Source organism: Varanus komodoensis, unplaced genomic scaffold (assembly GCF_004798865.1).
Source record: "Varanus komodoensis strain SLA01 unplaced genomic scaffold, ASM479886v1 scaffold12, whole genome shotgun sequence".
NCBI classification, from domain to species: Eukaryota; Metazoa; Chordata; class Lepidosauria; order Squamata; family Varanidae; genus Varanus; species Varanus komodoensis.
In genome coordinates, this window is record NW_025335349.1 from 30,773,829 (window position 1) to 30,799,551 (window position 25,723).

Sequence of the window (25,723 nt, forward strand, 5' to 3'; positions counted from 1 at the left end):
GTTAACCCAGAGTCATAGGCTGAGTATCAGTGTCTCACCCCCAGGACCACACTGTCCAATGAAAGAGCCTTACAGCTTGGGCACAATACTGTGGGAGAAGTTAATTCATAAGATTGGAGTTAAATTTCTGGTGGAAAGTTAAAGACACACCATATCCACACAAATTATAGGAGAGTACTCATGACAATGCCAAAGGAAGCCAATTCTGTGAATACCTGCCACTCAGAGGACTCATGTCACACGATACAGCAGAACTTTGAGAGGGAGAGGGAAATCCCAGACAGGCAATCTAAGTGGTGGATCATACTACTGGGAAAAGAGAGAGAAAGAGATGGCATGGACTGTGAGCAAATTGCTGTTAAAACCAAATGGTGGGAAAGGGCTTTCATGAAGTCAGCATTTCTGAACAAGTAGGCTTGCTGCAGTCTGGTGCCATGAGACATTCACTTTCCCACAGGGCGTCACACCTAGGTTCCAACTACACAAGACATTAATCGCATCTATTGTTCCCAGCACTGGCATTCCGTTGATTATATTTCAAGTAATAAAACAAAGTAGGAGATCATCGCGATAACATCAAGTGTAATAATAAATCAAAAACATTACATCACCAAAAGAAAGTAAAAACAGAAGCAAAACAAATTTCCCTGAAACAGTGTCCTAACACCCTATCAGTTTAAGATATACATCACAAAGGCATGCAGGCGTTGGGCAATCCTATACGAGCATTCCTAGGAGTAAGCCCTATGGGAAGCAAGGGGACCTACTTCTGAATAAGCATGCCAAGACTGCACTGCCAGGTAATGCTTACAGCAGGAGTGGACAACCTGCAGCCCACAGGCTATGTGAAGCCAATCCCTTGTTGCTCCCCAGTGGAAAAAAGACCCCAGAGCACCAAATGAGTCAACATTCTTTCTTTGCAGGCTATGCATGACCTTCAAAACACTTTCTACCTCCACTAAAGACACCATTCACAATGTGTTTTAAGGCCCCATTGGTGAGGGTGTTCAAAGATAGACTGGATGTGCACATGGTGGGCATGTCGTGAGCGGAGACGGCTGGTGCCGGAGGTCAGACTAGGTGGCCCGGGAGACCCCTTCTGACTTGCTCTGTTTCTATGTTTTAATTTATGATTTCAGCATGTAGGAGGGAGGGTCTGGGGGACACAAATGGCCTCTGAACCTCCCAGAATGGCTCTCGTGGTTTAAAGACAGATGAATCAGAGCCACTCAAGCCACTTAATAAATCTACAGAGAAGAATCTGTATTAGTGGAAACAGTTTATCATCACCCTCGGTACTTTTAGCTACTTCAGTACTCAGTACTTAATAGCTGCTGCTACTATGGGCTTCCTAAAGCAGCAGTGCAAGTGGCCATCTCCATCAAGACATCAGTGGGGACAGGAAAACATCTGAATGTGTTCTTTTCCTGCTGTGGTTCTCAGGAATATCCCTCCACTTTGATGCTATTTGCATTAGGAGGAAAACTCCTCCATTTGGCACCAATGGAGTATCCCCACAGCCTGCCAAAATCAAGTATCAGCTTCATACATGGAAATTTGCAGCGGTACGATTAAAATTTCCTCCCTGCTTTTGCCATGACCCCAATAACTTTCACCTCACCACAACTTATACCATCTGTATTTTTAAAAAGCAAACACAAATGGAGTGACACATTTAACATCATGTCTATTTTGGCCCTCACTTTCCTTCTTCAGACCCCCAAAGACTCCCTCCCACTCCTGCCCCTGCAGACAAAAAAGCCTGGAAGGTTTAAGCACTTGGCTTTCTCTCTTTAGAATCCCAAGGAAGAGGGTGCCCCCTTTGTATATATGCGTTGAAAGTATTCTTATCCTGCTACTCAGCCACAAAGTTTCCTAGAGTAAAAACAAGACACAACACACAAGGAAAAGATCTCTTCTCTCTCATCCTTGAATGCAGGACACAAAACAATGAACTTAAACTGCAGCACACCTGATTCAGGCTGGACACCAGAAAAAAACTTCCTGTCAGCAATATGAGAGCAGAACCTGTTGCCAAGAGAGGTTGTGGGCTCTCCCACACAAGAGGCATGCAAGATGAAATTGGGCAGCCCTCTGAATGGGATGCTGTGACTTGGCATCCTGGACCAGCAGTTGGATTGGAACTGATGGCCTTCTTGGCCCCTTTGACCTTACTATTCTATGAATCTATCAATCTATGAAAGGAAAAGGGAATGGAAAGAAGAAATAAACTGAGTCTTTTCAGCAGGGCTGAATTGCCCTGCTTTTTCCTTCTCATCTCCTCTGCCAAAAAGAGGGGAAGAGGGGGGAAAGCCTGGCCAACCTCTTCTCTTTTTCTTTGTGTTATTCTTTCCCTCCTGATTATTAGAGAAAATTCACTATACCAACAATAGCAACCAATGAAGGTAAACAAAATTAAGTAGACAGCATGAACCTGATGGGGAGGGACTCGCGCTTTGAGGTGGAGCAGATGCATGGCAAGCAGAAGCCTACAAGCTTCAAGCTCGGCCATCTCCACTTTACAAAAGGTCAAGAGAAGGGAAGACCCTTCCTGCATGAGCCTCTGCGCTCAGTAGGCAACAGCAAACCAATGGACAAAGAGTCCATCACCCTCTGCCTCTAACTCCTTACTTTCTGTCAAGACCGTGACAAGAAAGGACACTGCGTTCAGGCCACATGAATGAGGATCTCATTAAGTGCAATGTGGACAACCTGCTGCAATCTGGCAGCTGTCACAATAATCAAATTAATATGAAATGTTGTCCATTCCATGCAGCAATAACAACATGCAAAGTCCTTGTGGTTCAGCACATGGGATCTATTTCTGTCATGGCTGGCATCCATACTAAGCAGCCTTCGTCTGGAAGGGTGATGTGCCTGGGGAACAAGCCCTGGATGCACAGCCTCTTGCTCCAAACAAAGTGATGGTGTTAAATCCTATACAGTAATATTAAGCCAAAGCTTTAAAAAATGATTTTAGGATTGGGACTTCAGGCTGTTCTGGCAAAGGATGTCCTTGGGAGGAGAAATATTGATTTGTAGCTGTGCACCTGCTTGCAAAAGGCTATGTTTATACAGATGGATATTTCTAGAGCTTCTTCCTGCAAATTGACCCTTGGCAATCTCAGCTACCCTGTCCAGTGCTGTTTTAAAGCTGTACTGGGGTCATCCTCTCTCCCCCTCCCTTTCCCCCTCCCCACACATCTCAAGTATCTACAGTGAGCTAATAATATTAATAGTGAGCAATCTTTATCCTTGGTCAGCTCAAACGTCTACTTCTGTATGTTTGGCACTGCCATTCTCCACTCTGCTGTCGAGGAATGTGTTCTTTGCCACTGCTTTGGATCTTTGCCACTGCCACGCACACACAACTTTTAATAGTTTGTCCATGTGTTCCACTACTCTCCCCAGGGCTCACAGATGGAAAAAAGAACAAAAAGAGAAAGCAAAGCTTAAAACATTACCTGGGCTCAAGCGAATAAAAATAACTAGGCAGACGCCTTAACTGTTTCCTCCTCAATAGATTGGCCAAATTGGGTGGCCAGTAACCTACTTTGTGGGGGACGAATCCTCTCTTGGAAGGCATCCTCTGTCTAATGACTTGCCCAGCAGAAGACCAATTTAAAGGTGAATAGCCAGGAGGAGGACGAACAGGGAGCGGCTTCAAAGCTTAAACCTGGGTCAGCTGACTGAACAGCCATGTTGAGAGCTAGGTTTCCCCCTTCACCCTTTCAAAGCAACAGACCGTTCTTTGGCAAATGCTCCTTAGTCTCCAGTGCACATCCAGCAAAGCATAATCAGCAAAGAAAGAGTCTCTGACCATGCACAGAGCAGTTTGTTGAATCCACACTAGAAACTACTTCCGAGAACCCTCCTGGGCCCCACTCCTCTGAGAGGGCCCCTCTGGAGACCAGCCAGGCTCAGAGCTGTACACCAGCCCTCTGGTGGGCGGCCCTTCTCTTCTGAGACGACCCCACTTCATAGGGTCAAGAATCGTACCGGGCCTGCCTGCTCCTGTCCCATGGCCCTCCCAGCAGTTGCAGACTCTGGCTATTCTCAGGACCCTGAACACCTGGAGAGGATGGCCTTGAGATAAGCCCCTCCACTTCTCCCATCTCAGTGTCTGGAGGCCCCAGTTCCCAGGGCCCCTCCTCTCCTCCTGAAGAACCCATGTCTCCCAGCCCTTGAAACGCACACCAAAAACAACTGCCTCTTTCATTCCCAACAGGGGCCATCTGGTCACAGTTTTCCTCACTAAAATATGCATTAGAGTTCTAAATAAAAGTGTGGTAGTTATTTCTAAATTTGCATCCTACTGGAGTGTAGGAGGTACATGGCCAGTGAGACTGAATCCTTCGTACCCAGCCCTGGACCTCCCACCCCTAAGCTGCGTGGAGGCTGGCTGGGACAAATTTGGCTTGGGAGATGAAAGAACAGACTGATTCGCCAGACTCTCTCCACCTTTCCTGGCAATAGCCCGCAAGTGTGGAGAGCAGCTTCCTTGCTGGCTGCCTCCCATTCCACTCAGAAACCAGCATAGGAATCCGTGATCCTCTTTTTGAACCTTCTTTGAGGGCTGCTCCAAAAAAGCCCCCCCCCAGCAAGATCAGCTGCGGAAGAGCGGCAATGTGCAAAGCAACCTAAGCGTGTTTATTCACAGGTCAGTCTTTCAGAACAGTTCAATAATGTTTATTCCTCTGTAAGTTGGTCCGCTTGGATTGCAGTATTATACTGTAAGGAAGAAATATGGACTGAATGATGAGGGAAGGGGAGGGGAATGAAGGATTCATTATACAGTCAATTAATTGGAGGAGGAGTGCTAGGGAATGGATCACCATACATTTCTCACAGCCCCAAATTTTTCCTAGGGCAGAGTACTTTTGCTGAGGAATACATTTGGCTTTTTTAAAGATCTCCATCTTTCCCTGTAGTTGTCTCTCTTGGTTAAAAATCAACATTCAGAAAAATGTATTTTAAAAAATAACAAAAACCTCTTTAAAATGAAACCTCAGTGAGCAAAACTCCATGGATACAGAAGGTGCTCCTGTTCAGCCAGTCTCCCTACACAAGTAGAGGGTGGCAAACAACACAATGGATGCAGGCAGGGCCAGCATGCTCCCTCTTCTTGCATGTTCGCTGTACCCAGTTTAGGAATGCCGGAACAGGGCTCGCATTACAGCATGTTTTAATGTTTAAAGATAGAGTGAGATGCAAAAGCTGGCCCACAAAGCTGACCATTGCCATGCAGGAGAGTTTGGGGACCGGATCAGTCCCATTTTAAACTTCTGTCTTGAGGAACTGCACCTGGAAAGCCTCTCAGCAACCCTCAGCTCAGTGTAAGCTCTTACAGCAAGAGTTTTGTCCTAAGTGTTTGGATTAAAAAGAAATTAGCACTTGCAAATATTATGCCAGTCTATGCCCTGAGGAATACCCTACATGTGCAATTTTTACACAGTTCTGTCTTCTCTTTTGGTGACACATAAGCACCGCCTTATTCTCATGGGTTTCTCCACCTGGGCCTTTCTGCCCGGTAGACTTAAAATGGCTCTCTTACGGGAGGTAGGAAATATCTGAGAGATCTGGTAGATATGTGAAGTACTGCAAAGTTTTCAGGAAACTGTGGTGTGAAAGCAGGTCTCCAGTCAACAAGGACCAATGAGCAGGGAGGAATCGGCCCACTTTTATTCGCCTCCCTTCCTCTTTTCTCAAATATAGTAGCTGGAACATTCATGGCAAGAAATTGTACAAAATTTATTTCAGCCCCCCAGAGTCCATTTTATGCAGCTCACACAGCCTGTGAGGGCTCTTGGCAAGAAAATCTCTGAGGAAATCTCTATGCTGCCCCTTCTCCCTCCTTTGCCCTCTCCAGCCCTCTTTGTAGTCCACCCATTTTTCTAGTCAATTGCCTTTATGAGGCAGACCGCAAGGAAGCAAGCATCACCTCAGGCTCCAGGCAGCATCCACATGAAATCAAAAAAGACAAAGGCTCCAGGCAGATTTGCATAAGGCCAGGAAAGCTCACTATACCACCTGTCAATCCTTCTTTGCCATTCTTCCAGAAGGGCCCATTCAGGCAATATTTAACTTTTCCAAAGGGAAGTGTCAGAATTCAGGCCAACATGGCAATCCTGCCATTCTTTCCTTCAATGTACGGTGGTACCTTGGCTCACGAACTTAACCCGTTCCAGGACTCTGGTCGTGACCCAAACTGGTCATGAGCCAAGTCAAATTTCCCCATAAGGTTCAATGTAAATAAGGTTAATCCGTTCTGTAACCATTTTTTAAATCAGAAAAATGTGAAGCAAAGTGACAACAAAGGTCGCGGCCATCTCCCCCCCCCCCACCCCAAGCACAAGTGTGGCCATCTCCCCTCCCCGCCCCCAGCACGACCGAGATCGCGCCTGTCATCCCTGCACACGCCCATCATCCCAGTACACTGGGGCCTGGGGGGAGAGACAGGGGAGATGGCTGTAATCTTGGTCGCCACCTAAAGTGGTGTTCGAGACCCAAGTAAAAATTTTTCAGTAATTTTTGTTCACGACCTGATTTGTTCATGAGCCAAGGTGTTCGTGAGCCAAGGTACCACTGTAGTATTGCTTCTTAATTGCATGTGTGGGGCACCAATGCCACATTTCTTTTCCTTTTTCTTTCTTTCTTTTTTTTTTTTTTTTGAATAAGTTTTTCTCTTAATAAACCTAACAAAAAGGAAACTAAAAAATCATCATCGAAAACATCAGACGTGGGTCAGCCCCTCACATTTTTTCTTTTTATGTTAAACTATAAACATATTTAAATCTATGCATAGTCCCGTTTCTCTAGCCAATGATAAAAAGAGTTCCAGGTTTGATAGAAGTCTGTATCTTCTTTCTCCTTCAGAGACAAAGTCAATCTGTCCATTTCCGCATAGTCCAAGATCTTTTTTAGAATCAGTTTGTCGGTAGGTGGCTCTTCACTCTTCCAATGCTGGGCAAATGCAATCCTCACCACAGCGGTTACATGTAGAATCAAATACATTGCTTGTTTACCAACATCATCAGGTACAATGCCTAGTAAGAAAACTTCAGGTTTATTTGGTAGAGGTTTTTGTAACATTTCCTCAAGCCATTTGTGTATTTTAATCCAATACTTTTTTGCCTTATCACAGGTCCACCACATATGATAAAAAGTACCCGATTTGTGTTTACATTTCCAACATCCATTTGACATATTTGGAAACATCTTAGCTAACCTATTTGGCGACAAATACCATCTATAAAACATTTTATACAGATTTTCTTTGTATGAGGTTGCTAATGTTACTTTAATATTTCTTTCCCACAGCTTTTGCCATTTCTCTAACTCAATATTATATCCAAAGTTTTGTGCCCACGTTATCATAGTTTCCTTAACCTGTTCATCTTCAATTCTCCTATCCAGTAGGAAGTTATACAATCTGTTAATCATTTTCTCATCTGATTTAAGAATCACATGGTCAAATGCTGTTAGCTCCTTATAAAAGCCCCACATTCTATAGTCTTTAGCATATCTCGATTGCATTTGAACCTTGTGCCACCAAGAAATATTAATTCCTTGTTCTTGTATTTCTTGATTCAATTTCAATCCTCCATCATTATCCAAAATATCATCATATCTCACAATTGTATCAAAATTCAATGCACTGGGATATACAAGAACTTCCATAGGCGAAAGCCATCTTGGTAATTTAGTATAGAGTTTTATCTTTAACTTTCCCACACCGACATTAATGATTTCCTAATATAATGATTTAAGAAACAACCATGTATCTTACACTTTTCATACCACATTTAAGCGTGCCAACCCATTTGCAAATCATGCCCTTCAAGATACAAAATTCTCTTATTTCTTAAAGTTATCCATTCTTTTAGCCACGTTAAAACAGAAGCTTGATAATACAACATCCAATTGGGAAAACCAAAACCCCCATTCCCTTTAGCCTCCTGGAGCATTTTTAATTTAATCCTTGGTTTCCTCTTTTTCCATATAAATCTTGAGATTTGGATATTTAAATTGTCAAAGAATTTTTTATCAATTTTTATGGGAATCATCTGGAATAAAAACAAAAGCTTTGGTAATATATTCCTTTTAACCAGTGCTATTCTTCCCAACAAGGATAATTGCAAGTTAGCCCATTTTTCCAAGTCACTCTTAATTTCCTTAAATAGTTTATCATAAGTATCTTCTTTCAATGTAGTGCACTTAGCTGTAAGGAAAATTCCCAAATATTTAACCTTTTTAACAATTTGAAAGTCTACTTGCTCCACCAGAGTTTTTCTCTGCTCCAATGTAAGATTTTTTACTTACAATTTCATCTTGTCTCTGTTTATTTTCATCCCAGTAACATCACCATATTCTTCAATCCTTTGTAAAAGTTTAGACATTGTTACCTCCACATTTCTTTTTTAGTAGTACAACTAGTGAATTGACCCAGCTTTACATGTGTTAGAACAGCCCCCAGTTTGATATAGCAAACTTTTTAAGCAAACCAACTGTGCTGACGGACAGACCTCGTGTACAATTATAGGTTAGAATGCTTCATATCTTTTTTTTTTAACAATGGTCATGCAAAGCTCTGGATAGGAGGGATAATGCACAGTTATCATGTTAAACAGTTAAAACCATTTGCAAGAGATTGAATGTTTCTCTTTACACCAAAGGTAAAGTTCTGTGTTAGAACAACTGCAATGGGAGATTTAGACTAAAATAGGAGACATCCTTCAGGTGGATTCATATTCCCAACTTCCCACCGGTGTAGCTGATGTGCAATGTTGTTTGAAAGAGCTCTGCAATGGGAGCTAAGGCTTTTTTGAATGCAAGAACATAGTAAATCCTATTTTTATGTGCAAGTTGCTAAGAAACTCCACAGCACTACATTCAAAGTCTGCTTTGGAGCAATGTAACAGAATACTCTTTTTTCAGATGTCCAGTGGGGTGCAGTTTTGAGCACAGGGAGCTAGTCTGGCATGAGAGGTATTAGATTTGGAATACGGCAAAGATTAGCTTTATCTAGCAAGAACATATAAAGCTGCTGTGGTTGGCTGCGGGGAGGCAAGGGGAGAGAGATGCCCATAGCTAGTGAATTAGCACTATGGGCACATGTAATATATGCCTTTCTATGCATTCATTCTGGCTTAGCACCTGTCCAGACTAACTGCAGTAAAAGGAGCCTCAAGCTGTGCTATACTGATTAAATTTGCAGTAGCTATTTCCAAGAATATTTCCTAAGTTCAGTTGTTATCTTCTCCCCTCCCCCAGAAAGGATTCCCAATTCCCTTCCCCTTCTGTCGCCAGTTCTGTAGCATCTTTGCACAAAGAGAGCAGGAGTTGTTCTGCCCACAGATGTATATTTGAGCATTCCTAGGAATTTTCCAGGGCAGCTCCCTTGTGGAGAATTCTTTTCACAAGTGGACTCTCCAGTAACAACCTGAACATTTCAATTTATGACTGCGAGTTGTAATCAGTCAAGCTTTAATGGCTTATTTAACTGTAATTAATCAGAGGGGCTGAAGGAGAGTTCACAATGGGGATCACATTAAACCACCCTGAGAATAAGCCACCATGGGTTGGTAGTGGGAGCCCAACAAATGGTCAGGTCTGGCAATAAGCTTGCCACGGCTTATTTACTCCCTTGGTCCTCCTGCTGGCTGCAGCATGAACCTGGGCACCTCTGCAATGGAGCTCGTTTCCCTAATCCCTATGTCAGCACCCTTTCTGCAGGTGCCTGCTGGCTCCCAGGAAAAACCCACCCTCCACCCCCAAGGAGAATTAACTTTCTGCATACTCATGAACAAAGTAATGCATCTGCACATTTTTTAAATGGAGGGAACTGTGCTCTTACGCACAACTGCATGTCTCTCTGATATTTAGCCCAGCATATGGATATTCCCTGCTTGTCAATGCTCTTGCCAGTTTCATCCTCCATTTCAGCACTTCCCCTGCCACTGAACACCTTTTTTTAAAAGGCTGAATCGCTTTATAGAGAAGTAAGAACACTTGGCTCCTAAAGTCCTTCTCTCCTACAACCCACCAGCTGCTTTCAGCTCCCCCTGCCCAACATCAGACTGTGAAAAGGAAATAATTTTCCAGGCTATTATGAATTCAGAAGCACATTTACAAGCTTTAAAATAAAACATTTCAGATTTATGCCCCCCTTCTGGCCCCACTGCTGCCACAGCATCACTAGCTGTGCAAAGGCCATGTCAAAAGTTGCTGTCACACCTCTAGGAGGAAATTCGGGGTGGCTCTCCAAAGGCAAAGAGGGAGGTCCACTGCCTCCTATACCCTTTCAGCCCCCTCTTCCCAGGAGCAAAGGCTTGCTCCCCAATTTGAAGCTAATCAGTTAAACAGTTAATTGTCTCATAATTAAGCTAAGATTATTTAATTGACTGAAAAACCCTCATTAAAATCCTTGGGAGGGCTAATGCAGTATTTCAGGCTTAATGACTTGTATCTAGTACAATGACAGTCCCATTAACTGCACTAGAGCTTGCGAAGAGCAATACTGAAACAGCACCATTTGAAAGGGCAGCTACATGGAGGAGCTGCCTATTATTTAGGAAATCTGACTGCATAGTTGAAAAGCTGGAACCAGGATGTGGGAAGAGGCTTTCTCGTTGCTATTATCTTTAGGACTCACCTTGGGATCTTATCCCTGGGGGCAGAACCTACAACTAGAACCCCTTCCATTTATCAAGGAGCACTAGCACAATATTTATGCAAGACACAATGACCACTATTAAGGTACATGCTAATGAATACAGTACAGTGTCTCCTGCGTTGAAAATGTGATCTTCTGGAAAGGCCATGTGTGCAGGAAAGTAGCCATTTAGGTTTCATTGGCTTGTTCTAGATCCCTTAAGCTACATGTAGGTACCAACAACCAGAATTTGATTCTCCTCCTGCGAGAAGAAGAAGAAACGGATGAGAAGGAAGATGGGGAGACTGTGGTGCTGTGTGCTGCGATCCTTGCCAGCAGTACCAGCACACTTTTCCCTCCTTTCCCCAGAAGCAACACCTGAAAGCTAGTGCAACCCCTCTCCCAGGGTGACTTTCCCAGGACTGTGCATCACTAAAGATAATGTCATTTAGTGCTGAGATGACATGCATATCAGCCCATTTTCAGCTAGCTGTTCCTGGAGGCAAGGGGACAAGGGAGCTATTAAAACAACATCCCAAAATTCTTTACCAGAGGGGAGGGGAAGGGAGGAGAGGAGGGAAGCAGCTATGTATTAACTCTTCCATTCGCTGGGCAAGTGAGAGAGAGAGAGAAAGGTTGCGAGAAAGAAGTTTTGTTGAGGTGACCCATGCTAAGCAGCACTGAAAGCAAGGAGAGAAGTTTGTGCTAGTATAATTCATGCATCCGGATTAGCAAACACTGCTAAAAGGAAGAAGGAAAGAAAGGAGAAGGTGCCTGAAAGGACTCATGCAGTGCCATTCCCTCCCTGGCCCAGCCCCTTCCTCAGAACAGAACCATCTGCTTAGTGCAGACTAGAAGGTGAATCTCAACTAGAAGGTGACCCTCAAAATATGCACCATATAATAACATTGCGAAATAATTGGTCTGCAGGATTCCAGGATTTAATGGCAGATATAGAATGAGGCTGCTTTGAAGTCAATGTCATGTGACTTGCCCATAAGTCAGCAATGCTGCTAAGAAAACCTCCTAGTGCAAATACCCGCTTTGGTTTATTTTCAAAGGTATCTGAACTTCTAATGTGCCAGTTAAGAAATTTCTGGTTTTTAGGCTCTGGTTGTGACCTCATGGTAGATAGTTTTCTAATTCTATGTTATTGTTAATTGCATTTTCCCCATTTTATTACAACATTCTTTTTACTGACATTTGAGGGCCATGGTCAATGGTATATTTTTATCTATTATTTAGTCCACACAATTCTTTTGCCTATGGAAGCACAGTAAGAAGATTGGGTTCTACAATGATGTAGCATTTTCTCTTTTCCATTCTGCTACAGTTTAACACAAGTCCTCTTCTGGAAGTATTCACCTCTAATATGAGCCTTCCTCAGCTCCGGACGTTCCGAATGGGAATGGGTTGGAATGGGCAGATCAGGCCATGGACATCCTCTGGATTTTGTGATGTAGTTTGGAAAAAGTACTGTACAAAACTTCATAGAAAGTGAAATTCTAGAATACATTTAGAATTTGATCCTTTCAGATAAAATATGTTTATAAATGCCTAAAATATGTGTATGAATGCATAAGTATTTTAAATACTGTTGAAATAAATATTGAAAAATAGTCTTAAAACTTTAAATAAATAAATTTGTGTGTGGTTTTTTTAAAGGGAAGACTAATGAGGAAGGCACAGAATGGATTTATGAACAGTTGTGAAACTGACACAGATCAGAAACAGACTGAGCTGTCTATAACATAGCACATTTTGCCTGTCACTCATGAATGTCATGAAAGCACCTGCATTAAGTCATTTCTAAGTGCTATTAATAAGATCTAACAGAAGAGGGACATTTTAAAATTCAGTCCACCCTTATTCCAATCAATGTTCTACATTTGATTTAAAAGCACTAGAAATTCAAAACCCAGTTTAGGTTTTAAGTATGAATACGGCTTAAGCCCAGCATAGCATCCTCAGCATTTCAGCAGTGCATGGCCCAGAGCTTGCCATCTCTCAATCTCATCTGTTCCCCAGCCTGCATCCATTCTCTTTATGCTTGCAGTCTTCTCACCTAGCACCCTACCTCCCCAAGAATTTCTCTCTGCCACCTTCTACTGCTTTCCAGCTCCTGTTGTCCTGCTGCCTCCTGCAGCTAAGGGATTCTTTGTGGCTTATTCTTTGATTCTGCTCATACAGCCAGTGCCCAAGAGAAGCTTCCTTTGGACTACTGAGCAAAGTTGCTGCAAAACAATTCATTTATCTGTTACCGAACTGAGTACATGCAGATTTATTGGTAAGTTACTGCAGCTACTAGCTTAAGAAATAGGCTGATTATATTGAAACGAACAATTTTCTGCATGGTGTGTCATTTGGGGGGGGGGGTTACATTGATCAACAAAAATAAAGCTAATTTCCCTCCTGGGCTTTACTCCAAAGAAATCAATGGAGGTATTGAAGAGTACTTTTTTTTAAATCCAGCAGCATGATGTAATCCAGCAGCACAGAATACACTGCATACTGCCAGTGCCACGCAGGTTCACCAGTTGCTCTGGAGATCCTTAATCAATGCCTCAGTGCAGCGGTGGGCAACCTGTGACCCCCCCCAAGTATTATTGGATGACAACTTCCATCACCCATCATCCTTGGCTATACCGGCCTGGACTGAAAGGAGATGTGCTCCCAACAACTCTTGGAGGGTCACCAGTTGCCCATCCCCGAGTTAATGCCTACCACAAGAAACTGCTGCACACTCTCACAAATGCTTTGCATGCTATTCCAGCAGGAAATATATTCTCCTCCTTCACCCACAAGAGCACATAACCTGAACTGTTGCTGTATGCCAAGATTACTGTTCCTTGTCTGAGGAGTAAACCAACTATAAATTGCAACCACACAGCCCACATTAATGAAAAGCACCTCCAGAACCTGCTCTTCTGAAAAGATTAACTATGGGAGCAAAGAGTGCTTAACTGACTCCTCGTCAGTCACTTGCCATTCAGAATTGCAGTTCTGAGCTCCGGATGCATGTTTTACAAACATGAAGACATCCTCATCTGGACTAGAGGGAAAGCAGAAAAGCAGCTAACAGGGAAACGCTCACTTAAGCACATACGGCTGCTGCTCCTTCATTCAGGATTGCCGCCTCCAGTGCCTACTTTATTCAATAACTCTCAGAACTTCTCTACAGAAAAAAAAAAATATTTTTTCTTACACACCTTTCTAAATAAATAATCAAAGCAACTAACACAAGTAAAACATACACAATGGTAAAAGAGCTACATCCAATTATCCACAAAATACAGTGATTCCATAAATAAAGTCAGATATCAGTGATGACAATAAATGGATCAATTAATGCATTAAGGAGCCCATAATATGCCACCAAATGTCTGGGCATTAAAAAAAAAATCTTAACCTGGTACCAAAGTATGACAATGTTGATGCCGGATCAACCTCACTGGGGAGAACATTCCATAAACGGGGGGGGGGGGGGGACCACCACCAAAAGGCCTTCCCACTTGCAGCCATCCTTTGAACTTTCCTCAGAGAAACCACTCCGAGAAGGACCTCAGATGTGTATTGTAATGTATGGGTAGATTCAAGTATTTGCATACAGCTTCCAGAGTCCTTCTTAAGATATGTATCTCCATGAAAGGCACTACACCAGGGGTCTCAAACTTGACTGACCTGGGGGCCACTGGAAGTAGAGTCTGGGTGAGGCTGGGCCGCATCGAGTATTCCACCACCGCGGTGGTGGTGGGCCGCTCATCCCGCCGCCGGCCCGGGCGCTGCCGGCGCTTTGAAGGCCGCAGGGCCCCTCCCTCGTGCCCCGTCCGGCCTGGCAATTGGCCCGCGGGCCGTGAGTTTGAGACCCCTGCACTACACCAACTGGGCATGTATTCCCTGCAGCTGCCCTGGGGCTGCTACATAGCAGTCCAGGACTGGAGGGTGTAGGGGAGCAGGGAGCTTGAGCAGAAACTAGTGCTGGTTTGCTGACTTGACAAAAGCATGAAGCCAGGCCCTTGGGACTTGTCCCAGGCCTAGCCAGTCTAGAGGCTTCAACAGACAGAGGCGTCTCTCTTGCAAGGGCTGATGCTTTATGCTTTCCTGTGCCTAAAGTGGGCAATGGGCGGGAGCACACAAAGTTGCAGAGAAGCCCTTCAGCTAGTGCCTAGCTTCTAACCACCGGATACCTAGTTCCAGCCCCAGTGTCCTTGACAAGCTGTATTTCTTGTTTCAGCTGGAACTTCTCAGCCTGCTCAATCAAGTGACTTCCGAGACTCAGGGATTTAAACTGGAATCCCCAGGAACAGCAGCTGGCTCAGAAGAGATGCTGCCCTCAGCATTTTCTTCCCAGCCTGTGAAATTATTTGCATGCCCAGTTTTTTACAGCTGGAAATGCAGAGAGCAACTGAGACACTTGTGAACAGAGTAAGTTTATAATGCAACAGGCAACCCGCAATGGCAGAAACTCCTTATCCATCTTTTTTTGCAGAGCAGAAGGTAAACTGCAAGAGATACATACCACAATTATCCCTGAATTTTAGGTATTTCATGTGGTTAACAGGAAAACATGAGCTGTACACTGTTCTTAGGGGTGGAGGGAAGAGTTCAAAAAGTGGGCACAACAAAAAAACACTATAATATTCTGAAGACATTCCATTAAAACAGCAGTGCAGCTATGTTGTTGCTGAAGTGGATGCCCCTCACTGAATTCTGCTACATCAGAATGCACTACTTTCTTCTTTGGGAGCTTTCTCTCATCAGAATTTCCCTGCATATGGGAAACCAGGATGTAAAGCCTGTTGCCTGTTCTCAGATTTATTATTCTAGGGCAAGGTGACTGAACATGTGGTGGCAGGGCAGCTGCAGAGACTGTTGTATAACACTGATTATTTAGATAACTTTGTCTGGCTTCCATATGGAATCTGCCTTTGATGACCTTCTGTGGGAGGCAGACAAAGGAAGTGTGAGGATGCTTCAAGACAAAGCTTCTGTGGTGCCACTGCCATGCCGCAGTCATGGAATTTACGCAGGGTCCTGATGTCATCTTCTACTCATGACTCTCCCGTGTTGTCTTACATCTTCTTCTTCCTCCACATGGACAATCCATTAATGCAGGAGGCCCCAAGGGTCGCTGGGCACATTCCAAATTGGGAGAATCGTAGGGACCCTCACAAAATGGCTGACATGGGGAGGCTTGCCCTCTCACAAGACAGCTGCCATGGTGGGCATGGCTGGTCCCAACATACTCATTTCCCAGAAAGTAAAGTGGTGACACCTGAAGAAACATTATTTGCCCAAGAACAAGGCAAAACTGAAGTCTGAGCTCCAAAACACAAAATCACTCTTTTCTAACCAAACAAATTTGGCACTCAAAGGCAACACTACACTTTGCAGCATGTCAGTCTCCAAGTTTTAAAAAAGGGTTTAATTTTTTTAAAGGATAAGAAATAAAGATCAGGAAGGGCAGGGCTTCTGGTGCATGCCAAGACCTGTGCCTACAGGCATTTTGGTGTCTGGTCTTTGAAGCCCCTGCATGAAGACTGAATAAACAGGAAAAAGTTGCAAAATGCCTTCTGCCAAGAGCCCTCTGGCTGGATCCCCAGTTCTGTTAACTCCCCTGGCCTGCTCAGCAGGCTTTGCTACCATTGACCACAGCATCCTTCTGGAGCATCTCTAATTAGGATGGGAAATGGAGGCATCTGCATAATGGTAATAATTCCTTCATTACTTTTCTGGCAGGTTCCAAAAGATGGTGCTTCAGGGATTGCAACTCCACCCCACAGGTGCTGACTCTCGAGATGCAGTAAGGATTTTATCAGGCATATCATCACATTCCTGCCCTTGCTTGCTTGAGCAACCATAAAACAGCCGAGCCTGATTAGAATAACACCACTTTTTGCTATTATTTCTGTAACACCATGAATGTGCATGGCACTTGACAAAGTGGATGGATATCTGAACCAAGAAGTTCAAATTTCAATATGAAATTTGACACAGGGCACATGAAAGAGACAGCGATGGAACCAGAGAATGTGCATTTCCCTCAGTTATGCACACCAGGATATTCCATTCAAGCCTAAAAGCATATTTGCTCAGAAGTAAGTTTGGTGTAGCTCAACAGTGTTCTCCCTAGCAAGCATGCACTGCTGAGTTACAACAGGGCCTGGGATCTAAGGGGTGTGCCAAATGCTTGGCAGAGAAGGTGGGCTGTGAGGACAGAGAGGGCATCACCAAATACATGATGCTATGGATGTAACTGTGTATTTTATATATTAGTTATTATAAGCCAGCAAGCGGGCTTTTAAGGGCAATGCAGCAGGATATAAATTTAAAATTTGTAAGCCGTCTAGAGATCCATTCCATTCCAGATATAAGATGGGATGAAAATGTTTTAAATAAATAAATAAATAAATAAGAACACTCACTTTGGGGAATTCGTATCGGTGTATTTAGTTAGGACTTTCATAGTTCTTGACATTCCTCCCAAGAAAGAAGGATGTGTGAGAGCCTGCAATACTAAATACATACATTTGGGAGAAAACACACAATGCCTGGTTGACAGCTGACATTTATTGCTGCTGTTATCTTTAACTTTCCTGGAGCAGAAGGCTATCAATGGCTGCCAGTCGTAATGGCTATTCTGTTGCCTCCTGGATCAGAGGCCCCGTGTCACTTTATGCCTCCTGCTATGAAACATCAGCAGGAAGATGTGGCTGCATTCATGTCCTCCTTGTGGGCATTTATCGGATTGGCCACTGTGGCAACAGTATGCTGGAGCAGATGGACACCTGTCTGAACCAGAACAGCATCTTAATGTTCTTAATTCATAATTACAGAATGTATTAACCAAACTGCATGTATTACTTTGGTAGCAATGATTCTTGGGAATGTGGTACAGAAGTATCTGTTAGCCAAGGAATGCTGATATGAATGAGGAAATTAGGTTTATGACCCAATTCCCCACAGATTAGCTCTTAGATACAAGAAGATGGGAAACAGATATTAACACCTCCACTGCACAAGCCCATGAGACAGGGCAACCCAGGAAATACTACTCCCATCTTTATATAGAACAAATAAAGCCAAATGTCAATTAACTTGAATCAAATAAAAAAGGAAACTAATTGCATTTTCCACTCTGATCATTTAGTAGCAAACATGTGAGTTTCAAAATCTCGTCACATTTTAATAAGTCATTAGCACAATCATGCACCATTCCACCTGCTCAGCATCTGATCATCACTAAAACTTTTTCTGGTAGAACTACATGGCTTTGCTGCTGCACTGAGTAACAATAAAGACCTGTTATTTGAGAAACACAGACCATAAGCTATGGGCTGGATTACTGCTGCCCCCTAGAGGCTGCTAATATTTCCTCCATGTAGATGCACTATTTGCAAGAACACTGCAATTGCTTTGCTTTATTAGGGCAGGGGTGGAGAACCAATGGCCCTCTGCATGGATTCACAAGTCCTCTCAGTCCCAGATACTGCGGTCAATGGCCAGCAATAATAGGAGTCATAATCTAATAGTATCTTGAGGACCACAGGTTCATCACCTCTGCACTAAGAAAGCACAGATCATCTCAGGTCCTTCATGATTTCCAGGAATCAGATAGATTAAAGAAACATGTATGAGATAGGAGACCTTCACCCATGATGCCTCACCCTAAGGTACCCTACTCTTTCTGAGCATTTCTTATGCAGACATAGAAATTCCACCTTGTATGAACTTCCTAACTAATCACAGGCAGAGAAAGTGCCATTGCTTAAAATAACTATGTTAAGGCAGCAATCCTATACACTCATCCAGGAGTTAGGCACTCTTTCTAAGTCGCCCTGAGAGTCTTTTTAAAGGATGGGATAAAAATGTAATAAATTTAAATAGACATGCATAGGATTGCACCATAAATTGCATTAACGAATTGGTGGAGGGTGGGCATAAGCAGTCAGGTGCTAGGCAGTATGCTGAATCAGCACTTCCCAGTGTTTGCAGGTTAAATGAAACACACATGCAGTGTACAGCATCAAAACAGCCTGTATTCTCCAGAAGTGATCCTATCAAGATATATCCCTCCAATATGCTGGAGTCCCCAACTTTATGTAAATGAACCCATACAAGAAACAGAACTGCACCATTCCTAACGTGAAAATAAATATGTATTGTGGCTACTCTTGTCAAATAAAATTGTGCAGATGACAGAGGAGAGTATTGAGCAGCATTCCAATGAAACTAACATCACAACTTCAAAATAATTCTCAAAATGATTCCAAGACAGTTGGAATGAAAAAGTTCTACAAAGCAATGTCATTATCTGCCGCATGTTCTGACACTGCAATTTCCAATTGTATTTGTACTCCAGTCATTCTCAAACACAAAATCTTCAGAGAGCAAAAAGGAGCTGTGTTCCTTCTCAAACCAGCATCATGGGGAACTCCAGTTCAGAAATCAGCAGTTCTGTCCCAATGCTGCTAAAGCCTCAGTCAGCCGCATCATCAAACTGGCCATCCACGGGCATGGTCTCCAACTGGCTCAGAGTCAGTGGTGCTGCATGATCCAAGCTTGGGTCATACAAAGGCTTGCAATGAATCACACAAAATTCGGCTGGATCTTGATCTAGGAAACTTCCACAATGGATAACATCTTCTAATTCTAAAGAGGTAATTTAGGAGTAATTAAGTCAATATAGTATTTAAATCACTAAATTTAAACCTGTTTTGCATGGCTTTGTGCCACCTCTTATGGGTTATTTAGCCACAATGACCAATGGTGCCCACAAATACCACTTTAGATATCCAGTCCCCATTCACAACTGTTGTACTGGGCAAACTTAGTGAGCATGGTTTTCATGAGGGTTACATAACCCTTGCGTATCTCATCGGCTGTAGGCTGTTTCAGGGCTACACAGAGTTGTTTTAGCCTTTCCATAGCCTATGTTCATTGGGTTCACACAACACAACACCCCCTCCCCAACAAAGGCTGGATATGCAAAACAGGGGCCACACTTACTTCACAGGCTACAACTTCACCATATTGGATTCAATATTTCACAGTGGACTGTCATGTCATGTGAACTAGCCCTAATTCTAAGCACCCATGTTACGGAGTAAGGCCCTGCTGATTAAACTATTTATTATTACTTCTCCTCACATTTATATGCCACCCTTCCTCCAAGGAACTGAGAATGTTGCATATAGGGGTATCCATTTTATTTCTGTGACAATCTTTTACAAATATTTTGACAGATTTCTTCTTTGAACCAATGTGATTAGAAAGCTAAATATACAAACAAATACAGTATGAGATATCAGAGCATTTATCAATGCCAGTGCTTGTTCTCTTATTCAGTCATAATGCTTGCACAAGTATGTCAAAAACTTCAACAGCACAGAGCTTAATAAGACCTACTTTACAGATAATGAACAGTGAGTGGATCCAAGAGGTTAAGTAAATTAATATTGACAAAGAATTCAGTATTTTCTCATTCAGAGAGCTAAGCAACACTTGCTTTCCTTTCAGCAATTAGGGGTATTAGCACCTATTCATCAGCACAACTAAACTCTTCTGTCACTTAATAGCTCATTCCTCTTCATACACATTTTCGTTAGTACTTCAGACCATCCAGTAAGAACAAATGGCATCCCAGCTTCTTCGTTTGGTTAGAACACGTTTCACAAAAATAATGTTAACAGGAGAACTGAAAAATGTCACTTCCACAGTACCACTGCACAATTCTTCCCCACAACACACACAGCTCAGTAGTCTATTATTTTTTCCAATTTTTAGAATAATAGAAATGAAGAATTACAATTATAACTACAACACACATTGAGAAAAACAGATATATTGTCCCTTTGTGTGCTATAATAACTGCAGGAGGAGACTTCTAATAATTAAACTAAAATAAGCCCGTTACATTTTTGGACCCCTTTGTAATTACTGTAAATCCAATTTTCTGTTTCCAGAACAAACCTTGCATCATTGAAATACCCTATTTTTACATCAAATATTGTCCTGAACTCTGAAGTATGGCAAATTAGTGGTATTGCAGTATTCTTTGCTTTGCTTTTTTCTTCTTTTCTGAAAAAGGAACTACTTGTTTACTCTCACAATGGACCTGTATATGTAACTGAAACACATTAATCAAACATTTACTATCTGGGGAGGCAGTAAAAGGAAGCTGGAGAGTTGGAACATATGGGACAATACCACCAGTTTGAAACAGAGCTGCACTATTAAAAACGTGAAGTGTGAGCTCTCTTCCAGCTTAAAAATCCACAACTCTAAGGTTGCAAGGAAGTATGGGAAAGCCTTATGCATGGCCCTCACTGTGCCTTGTTAAGCACAGATGCACTAGAAGGTGATGCAAAAAACTGCCTTTACCTCCCATTTAATCTGAAGAACCAGCACACACTGTTAAGAAAAGAAGAGAATATGACAGTGTCACAGACAAATAATGGAAAAAGCCTGTACAATGCTGTGGCATTGACTAAAAAAATTAAAGGGGAGGAGGGCCTTTAGTTCAACCTGCAGTTCCACAGACAGACAGACCACCTACCCACCCATGTTTTAAATCTCTTCCACATCTGTGTAAATGAGTATGCAAAGCAAGCCAGAGAGGTTTTAATACAATGCACAGAAGCCCTGGCAGTCTCAGATTTCGCTTTATAGTTCTCTGCTAGCAACATGGTTCAAAGAACAAATCATCACTGGACTAACAAAGACGGAGCTGACTTTTAATACGGTACCTCTTAATGCAATCTTACAGTTGTCTCTTAGAGACAGACAAAAGTGTACATAAAAGATGGCACTGCTATAATTGAATATGGAAAATATTGGGATAAACTTAGAAACATTTTATGTCTTCCTCTATCCATCATTTCATTCTGTTTCCTGATTTTAATATAAGAGTTCCAATAGGTCATTTTCATCACTCAGTTTCTTATGTATAATTTTCTATAATAAGTTAATTTCTATATTATAGACTAATCCATAGAATCTATAAGGACTGGATCAGAGATAGCCAAGTGATAGGAGTACAACTCCTAAAAGAAAAAGAAACATGTTCACAATGTTATTGGTTGCATTCACACATATCTCCAAGAGGCAAATTAAATAAGAAGCCAGAGTTAACTGCAACTCTTTTTCAAGTGACAAGCCCAGGCTCCCAATATCATCTGTGTTGGACTATACCAAGCCAGCCAGCCAGGCCAAGGACAGGGGAGCTTCTTGCAAGCCATTCTTCCTGCCTTCTTGCTACCCATTTTGCAAAGCTTGCTTTCTACTTTCCTCTACAGGAAGAGTACCAAGGAAACTGGAGCAGTTCCAGAGGTACCTCTCCATAACATACCTCTCTGTGCCTGAAAAATGCATACAGCAGCTTGCACCTACCATAAGGATTATTATTGTGTTCATACTCCGCCAGCTCTTTATCCCAGTCTTCTTTCTCATACTGAGATGTAGTTTTCATTTCAGGAGAAACTGTATTGGGGAGCATGTTGCAGTCTTCATCATCTGACTCCCATTCTCCAAAATCGGATTCCCAATCACCAATGTCTTCAAGAGGCTCAGCCACCACCTCCACCACACCTTCTGCCAAGTCTTTAAAAGAAAGAATCCATAATTAAAAATCTAGAAAATGGAACAGCAAAAAGCATAAGAAACCCGGGGCGTTTGATGGATTAAAGTTATATACTAGCTAAGCTATTCCTTCTGTTTTCACTATATTGGGCAGCAGAAAACAACTACTATCCATCTTGTTTGTAGTTATCTTTATGACACTGGCATGAAACCTTTTAGCCCAAGGATCAAATTCTATTTCAGGAAAGCACTAAGCAGTCATGTCCCAGCATAGGCAGGACTAAAAGCAAGAGGCAGTGGGGCCAACAACAACAAATATCAGCAAATTTTAGCCTAATGCTTTTACGATCAGTAACGAAGACTTAAAAGAGGCATTTTGACTTTTTTTTTAATGGTGCCAGGACGGCACCACACGAAATCTAGGAAATCACTAAATGATCATGGGGTGAAGGAAATGTGAAGTGGACATGGCCTTTTAGAAAAAGTTTAAGGGAGATTTTGGGCCACCAGGCTGGAGGTTTTGCACCCTTGCTTTATATGTATTTGAATATTATACATTCATACATCATGGTCTTCCATTCTCCAAAATTAACATATACATTTCTTCTAGCCTTATCTTGGAATGCTACATTTTCTAAAATCTGCCGAAGTACCCCAAATTCTCATATTTGTGTATGTCCTCGATGACAACAACAAACAGATGTTACATTTCTAAACTGTGTGCAAGCAATGCTTTATTCTTTCACACCATCACAATGGCCTTGAAATAACAGCAGCCCTGGGACAAAACCTAGAGAGCCAAGTGAATGCACTATTCGTACACTTGCTTCTGGATCAACTGAGGGTTGTATCTTGCCCACACCATGTTAGGATCCTATCCTTTTCCATACGTGGATTTGTTTCTTACAATCTGTGTTAAAAAGTTATTTCCTGCCCCCATGATTTAAAACTAATATTAGCCATCCTGAGAACATGTGGTGAGATATTAATGTAAGTTAGAGCAAACTCATGCTCTAATTTAATTCCCCAAACTCATGGCCCTCCAGATGTTTTGGATCTCAACTTCCATCAGCCTAAGGCATGGCCAATGATCAGGAATGCTTAAAGCTGTAGTATTTGGAGGATACAAGGATACACCATCACCAGTCCTGTTCTGAGTGTAACCATCTCTTTAGTACAGTGGTACCTTGGCTCACAAACTTAATCCGTTCAGGACTCTGGTCGTGACCCAAACTGGCTGTGAGCCAAGTTAAATTTCCCCATAAGGTTCAATGTAAGTAAGGTTAATCCATTCTGTAACCATTTTTTAAATCAGAAAAATGTGAAGTAAACTGACAACAACAAAGATCGCAGCCATCTCCCCGCACACCCCCAGCACAACCGAGATCGCGCCTGTCATCCCTCCCTGCACATGCCTGTCATCCCTGCACACGCCTGTCATTCCGGTGCGCTAGGGGGTGGGGGGGAGAGACAGGTGTGATCGCGGGCACACTGGGGGAGGGAGAGATGGGCGCAAACAGTGCGTTGGGGGTGGGGAGATGGCCTTGATCGCAGTTCATGCAGGGAAGGTGTGCCTGACCAGAGGCAGAATCTCAGCCATCTCTTCATGCAGGGAAGGCGTGCCTGATCAGAGGTGCGCTCCTGCAGGAAAGATAGGCGAAATCTCAGCCATCTCCGCCGTGGCTCTACTTTGCTGCTCCTGCCTTTCCTGCAGCAGCGCGCCTCTGATCACGCACACCTTCCCTGCACGAACAGAACTGCAATCGTGGCCATCTCCCCACTCGGGGAGGGGGAGATAGCTGCGATCTTGGTCACCACCCAAAGCAGTGTTCGCAACCCAAGTCAAAAGTTTTCAGAAATTTTTGTTCGTGACCTGATTTGTTCGTAACCAAGGCATTCGTGAGCCGAGGTACCACTGTATTTATTTGCATATCCTGGCTACAGCTCAAGATGCTCACTTTTTATATTACTAGCCTTGTATGGAATAGGGCCAGTGACCCACTAAATCAGTACCAACTAGCAGTGGCTTTGCCGATTTTTCTCTTTCCCAGCCTTGCTATGCAAGATCTCTTACAGGGATTGTTCCTGAGATACAGGCAGAGTATGTATTCTGCTACACAGCTGCAGAGGACTACTTCTTCATACCTATTCTGCCAGGAACATGGGCATCTCTTGTATGCAAAGCTACATTTGCATCTCTCAACCATCTTTCCTCCCAAATACCTTTTCCAGGCCTCCAAATGAAAGACTCCACCTTCTTTGCCATTTCAGCTTCCTTCTGTCCAGCAAAGGCAGTCCTTCAGCCCTTGACTGCAAGACAGAAATGTTTGTTTAGGAAATCAAATGATTCACAGCTATAAGAATCCTTAAGAAAATAAATTACCCTACTTTTGAAGTTCTGGTTACCATCTCTTTATTTCTGATGTATTTTATTTTATTATGTTTTATATCACTGTTAACAAAATGCATGTGAACAATCTGTATATTGTCTAGGTTAATGCTCCTATTACAGCTTTAAACAATGCATGGTTGGTTGACAATTACTTCCAACATCTGCTTGAAAGTTATTAGCCTCCTCCTATAAAACCTCATGAGACCAATCCTAACACCTGTAAAGAGGAAGTGGCTTTTCCTTCTGCCAGGTACACAAGGGCACTGTGACATTTGCTTCCTCAAGCTTGGAAATGGAAGCTATTTCAGAGTCACATAGAGACCAATCTTCTCACTTTCAGTCAGAAAATTCTACTTTTAAAGTAAGATGTTGCTGAGTTGGCTGCCAATTTAAAAAAATACTCATATTTTATCCTTGTAGCTCAAATATGACTGTTCATCTGATAATGTTCTCTCTCTCCCACCCCACTCCCCAAAACTCACAGAACATAAAGGGAAAAATACAGTGGTACCTCGGTCCACGAACGCTTCAGCTCATGATCAAATCGGTTCAAACAAAAATTTCAGAAAAAAATTGCCTCTGTTTGCAAACTCCACATCGGGTGACAACCACAATAGCAGCTATGTTCCCACATGAACACAATCCCAATCGCAGCCATCTTCCCTGTGTGAGCACGATTGCGATTGCACATTTATCGTTTGGACTCCCCCCAAACATTAACCTCCCCCCCACCTAGGTTAGTGTTCTCTACTGTACTGTACTTTGTTACTTTGTTGTTACTTTGTTTCAAATTTTTGTAATTAAAAAAATATTTATAGAACAGATTAACCTTATTTACATTGAACCTAATGGGGAAAATTGACTTGGCTCACGACCACTTTCGTAGGGATCAGAACGGATTAACCTTATTTACAATGAACCTTATGGGGAAATTTGACTTGGTTTGCAACCAATTCAGGTTGCAACCAGAGTCATGGAACAGATTATGTTTGTGAACCAAGGTACCACTGTATGGGATCACCCTCAGAGAAAAAATCTAGGGATGCAAAAAATGTAATGTCTCCAGAATTACAAGGGTGCTCAAAACACAAGCTATT

General features: G+C 42.7%; 1 protein-coding gene across 1 annotated transcript; it reads right to left on the reverse strand.

The window, feature by feature from the left end:
- Positions 1–19,074: 19,074 nt before the first annotated feature.
- On the reverse strand, positions 19,075–24,643 carry LOC123019046 (coordinator of PRMT5 and differentiation stimulator-like). The gene is made up of 4 exons (XM_044421485.1): positions 24,618–24,643; positions 24,458–24,531; positions 22,046–22,255; positions 19,075–19,306 (listed from the first exon to the last, which is right to left on the reverse strand). The coding sequence occupies exons 1-4, from the start codon at positions 24,641–24,643 to the stop codon at positions 19,134–19,136; spliced, it is 483 nt and encodes a 160-aa protein (XP_044277420.1). The 3' UTR covers positions 19,075–19,133.
- Positions 24,644–25,723: the final 1,080 nt, after the last annotated feature.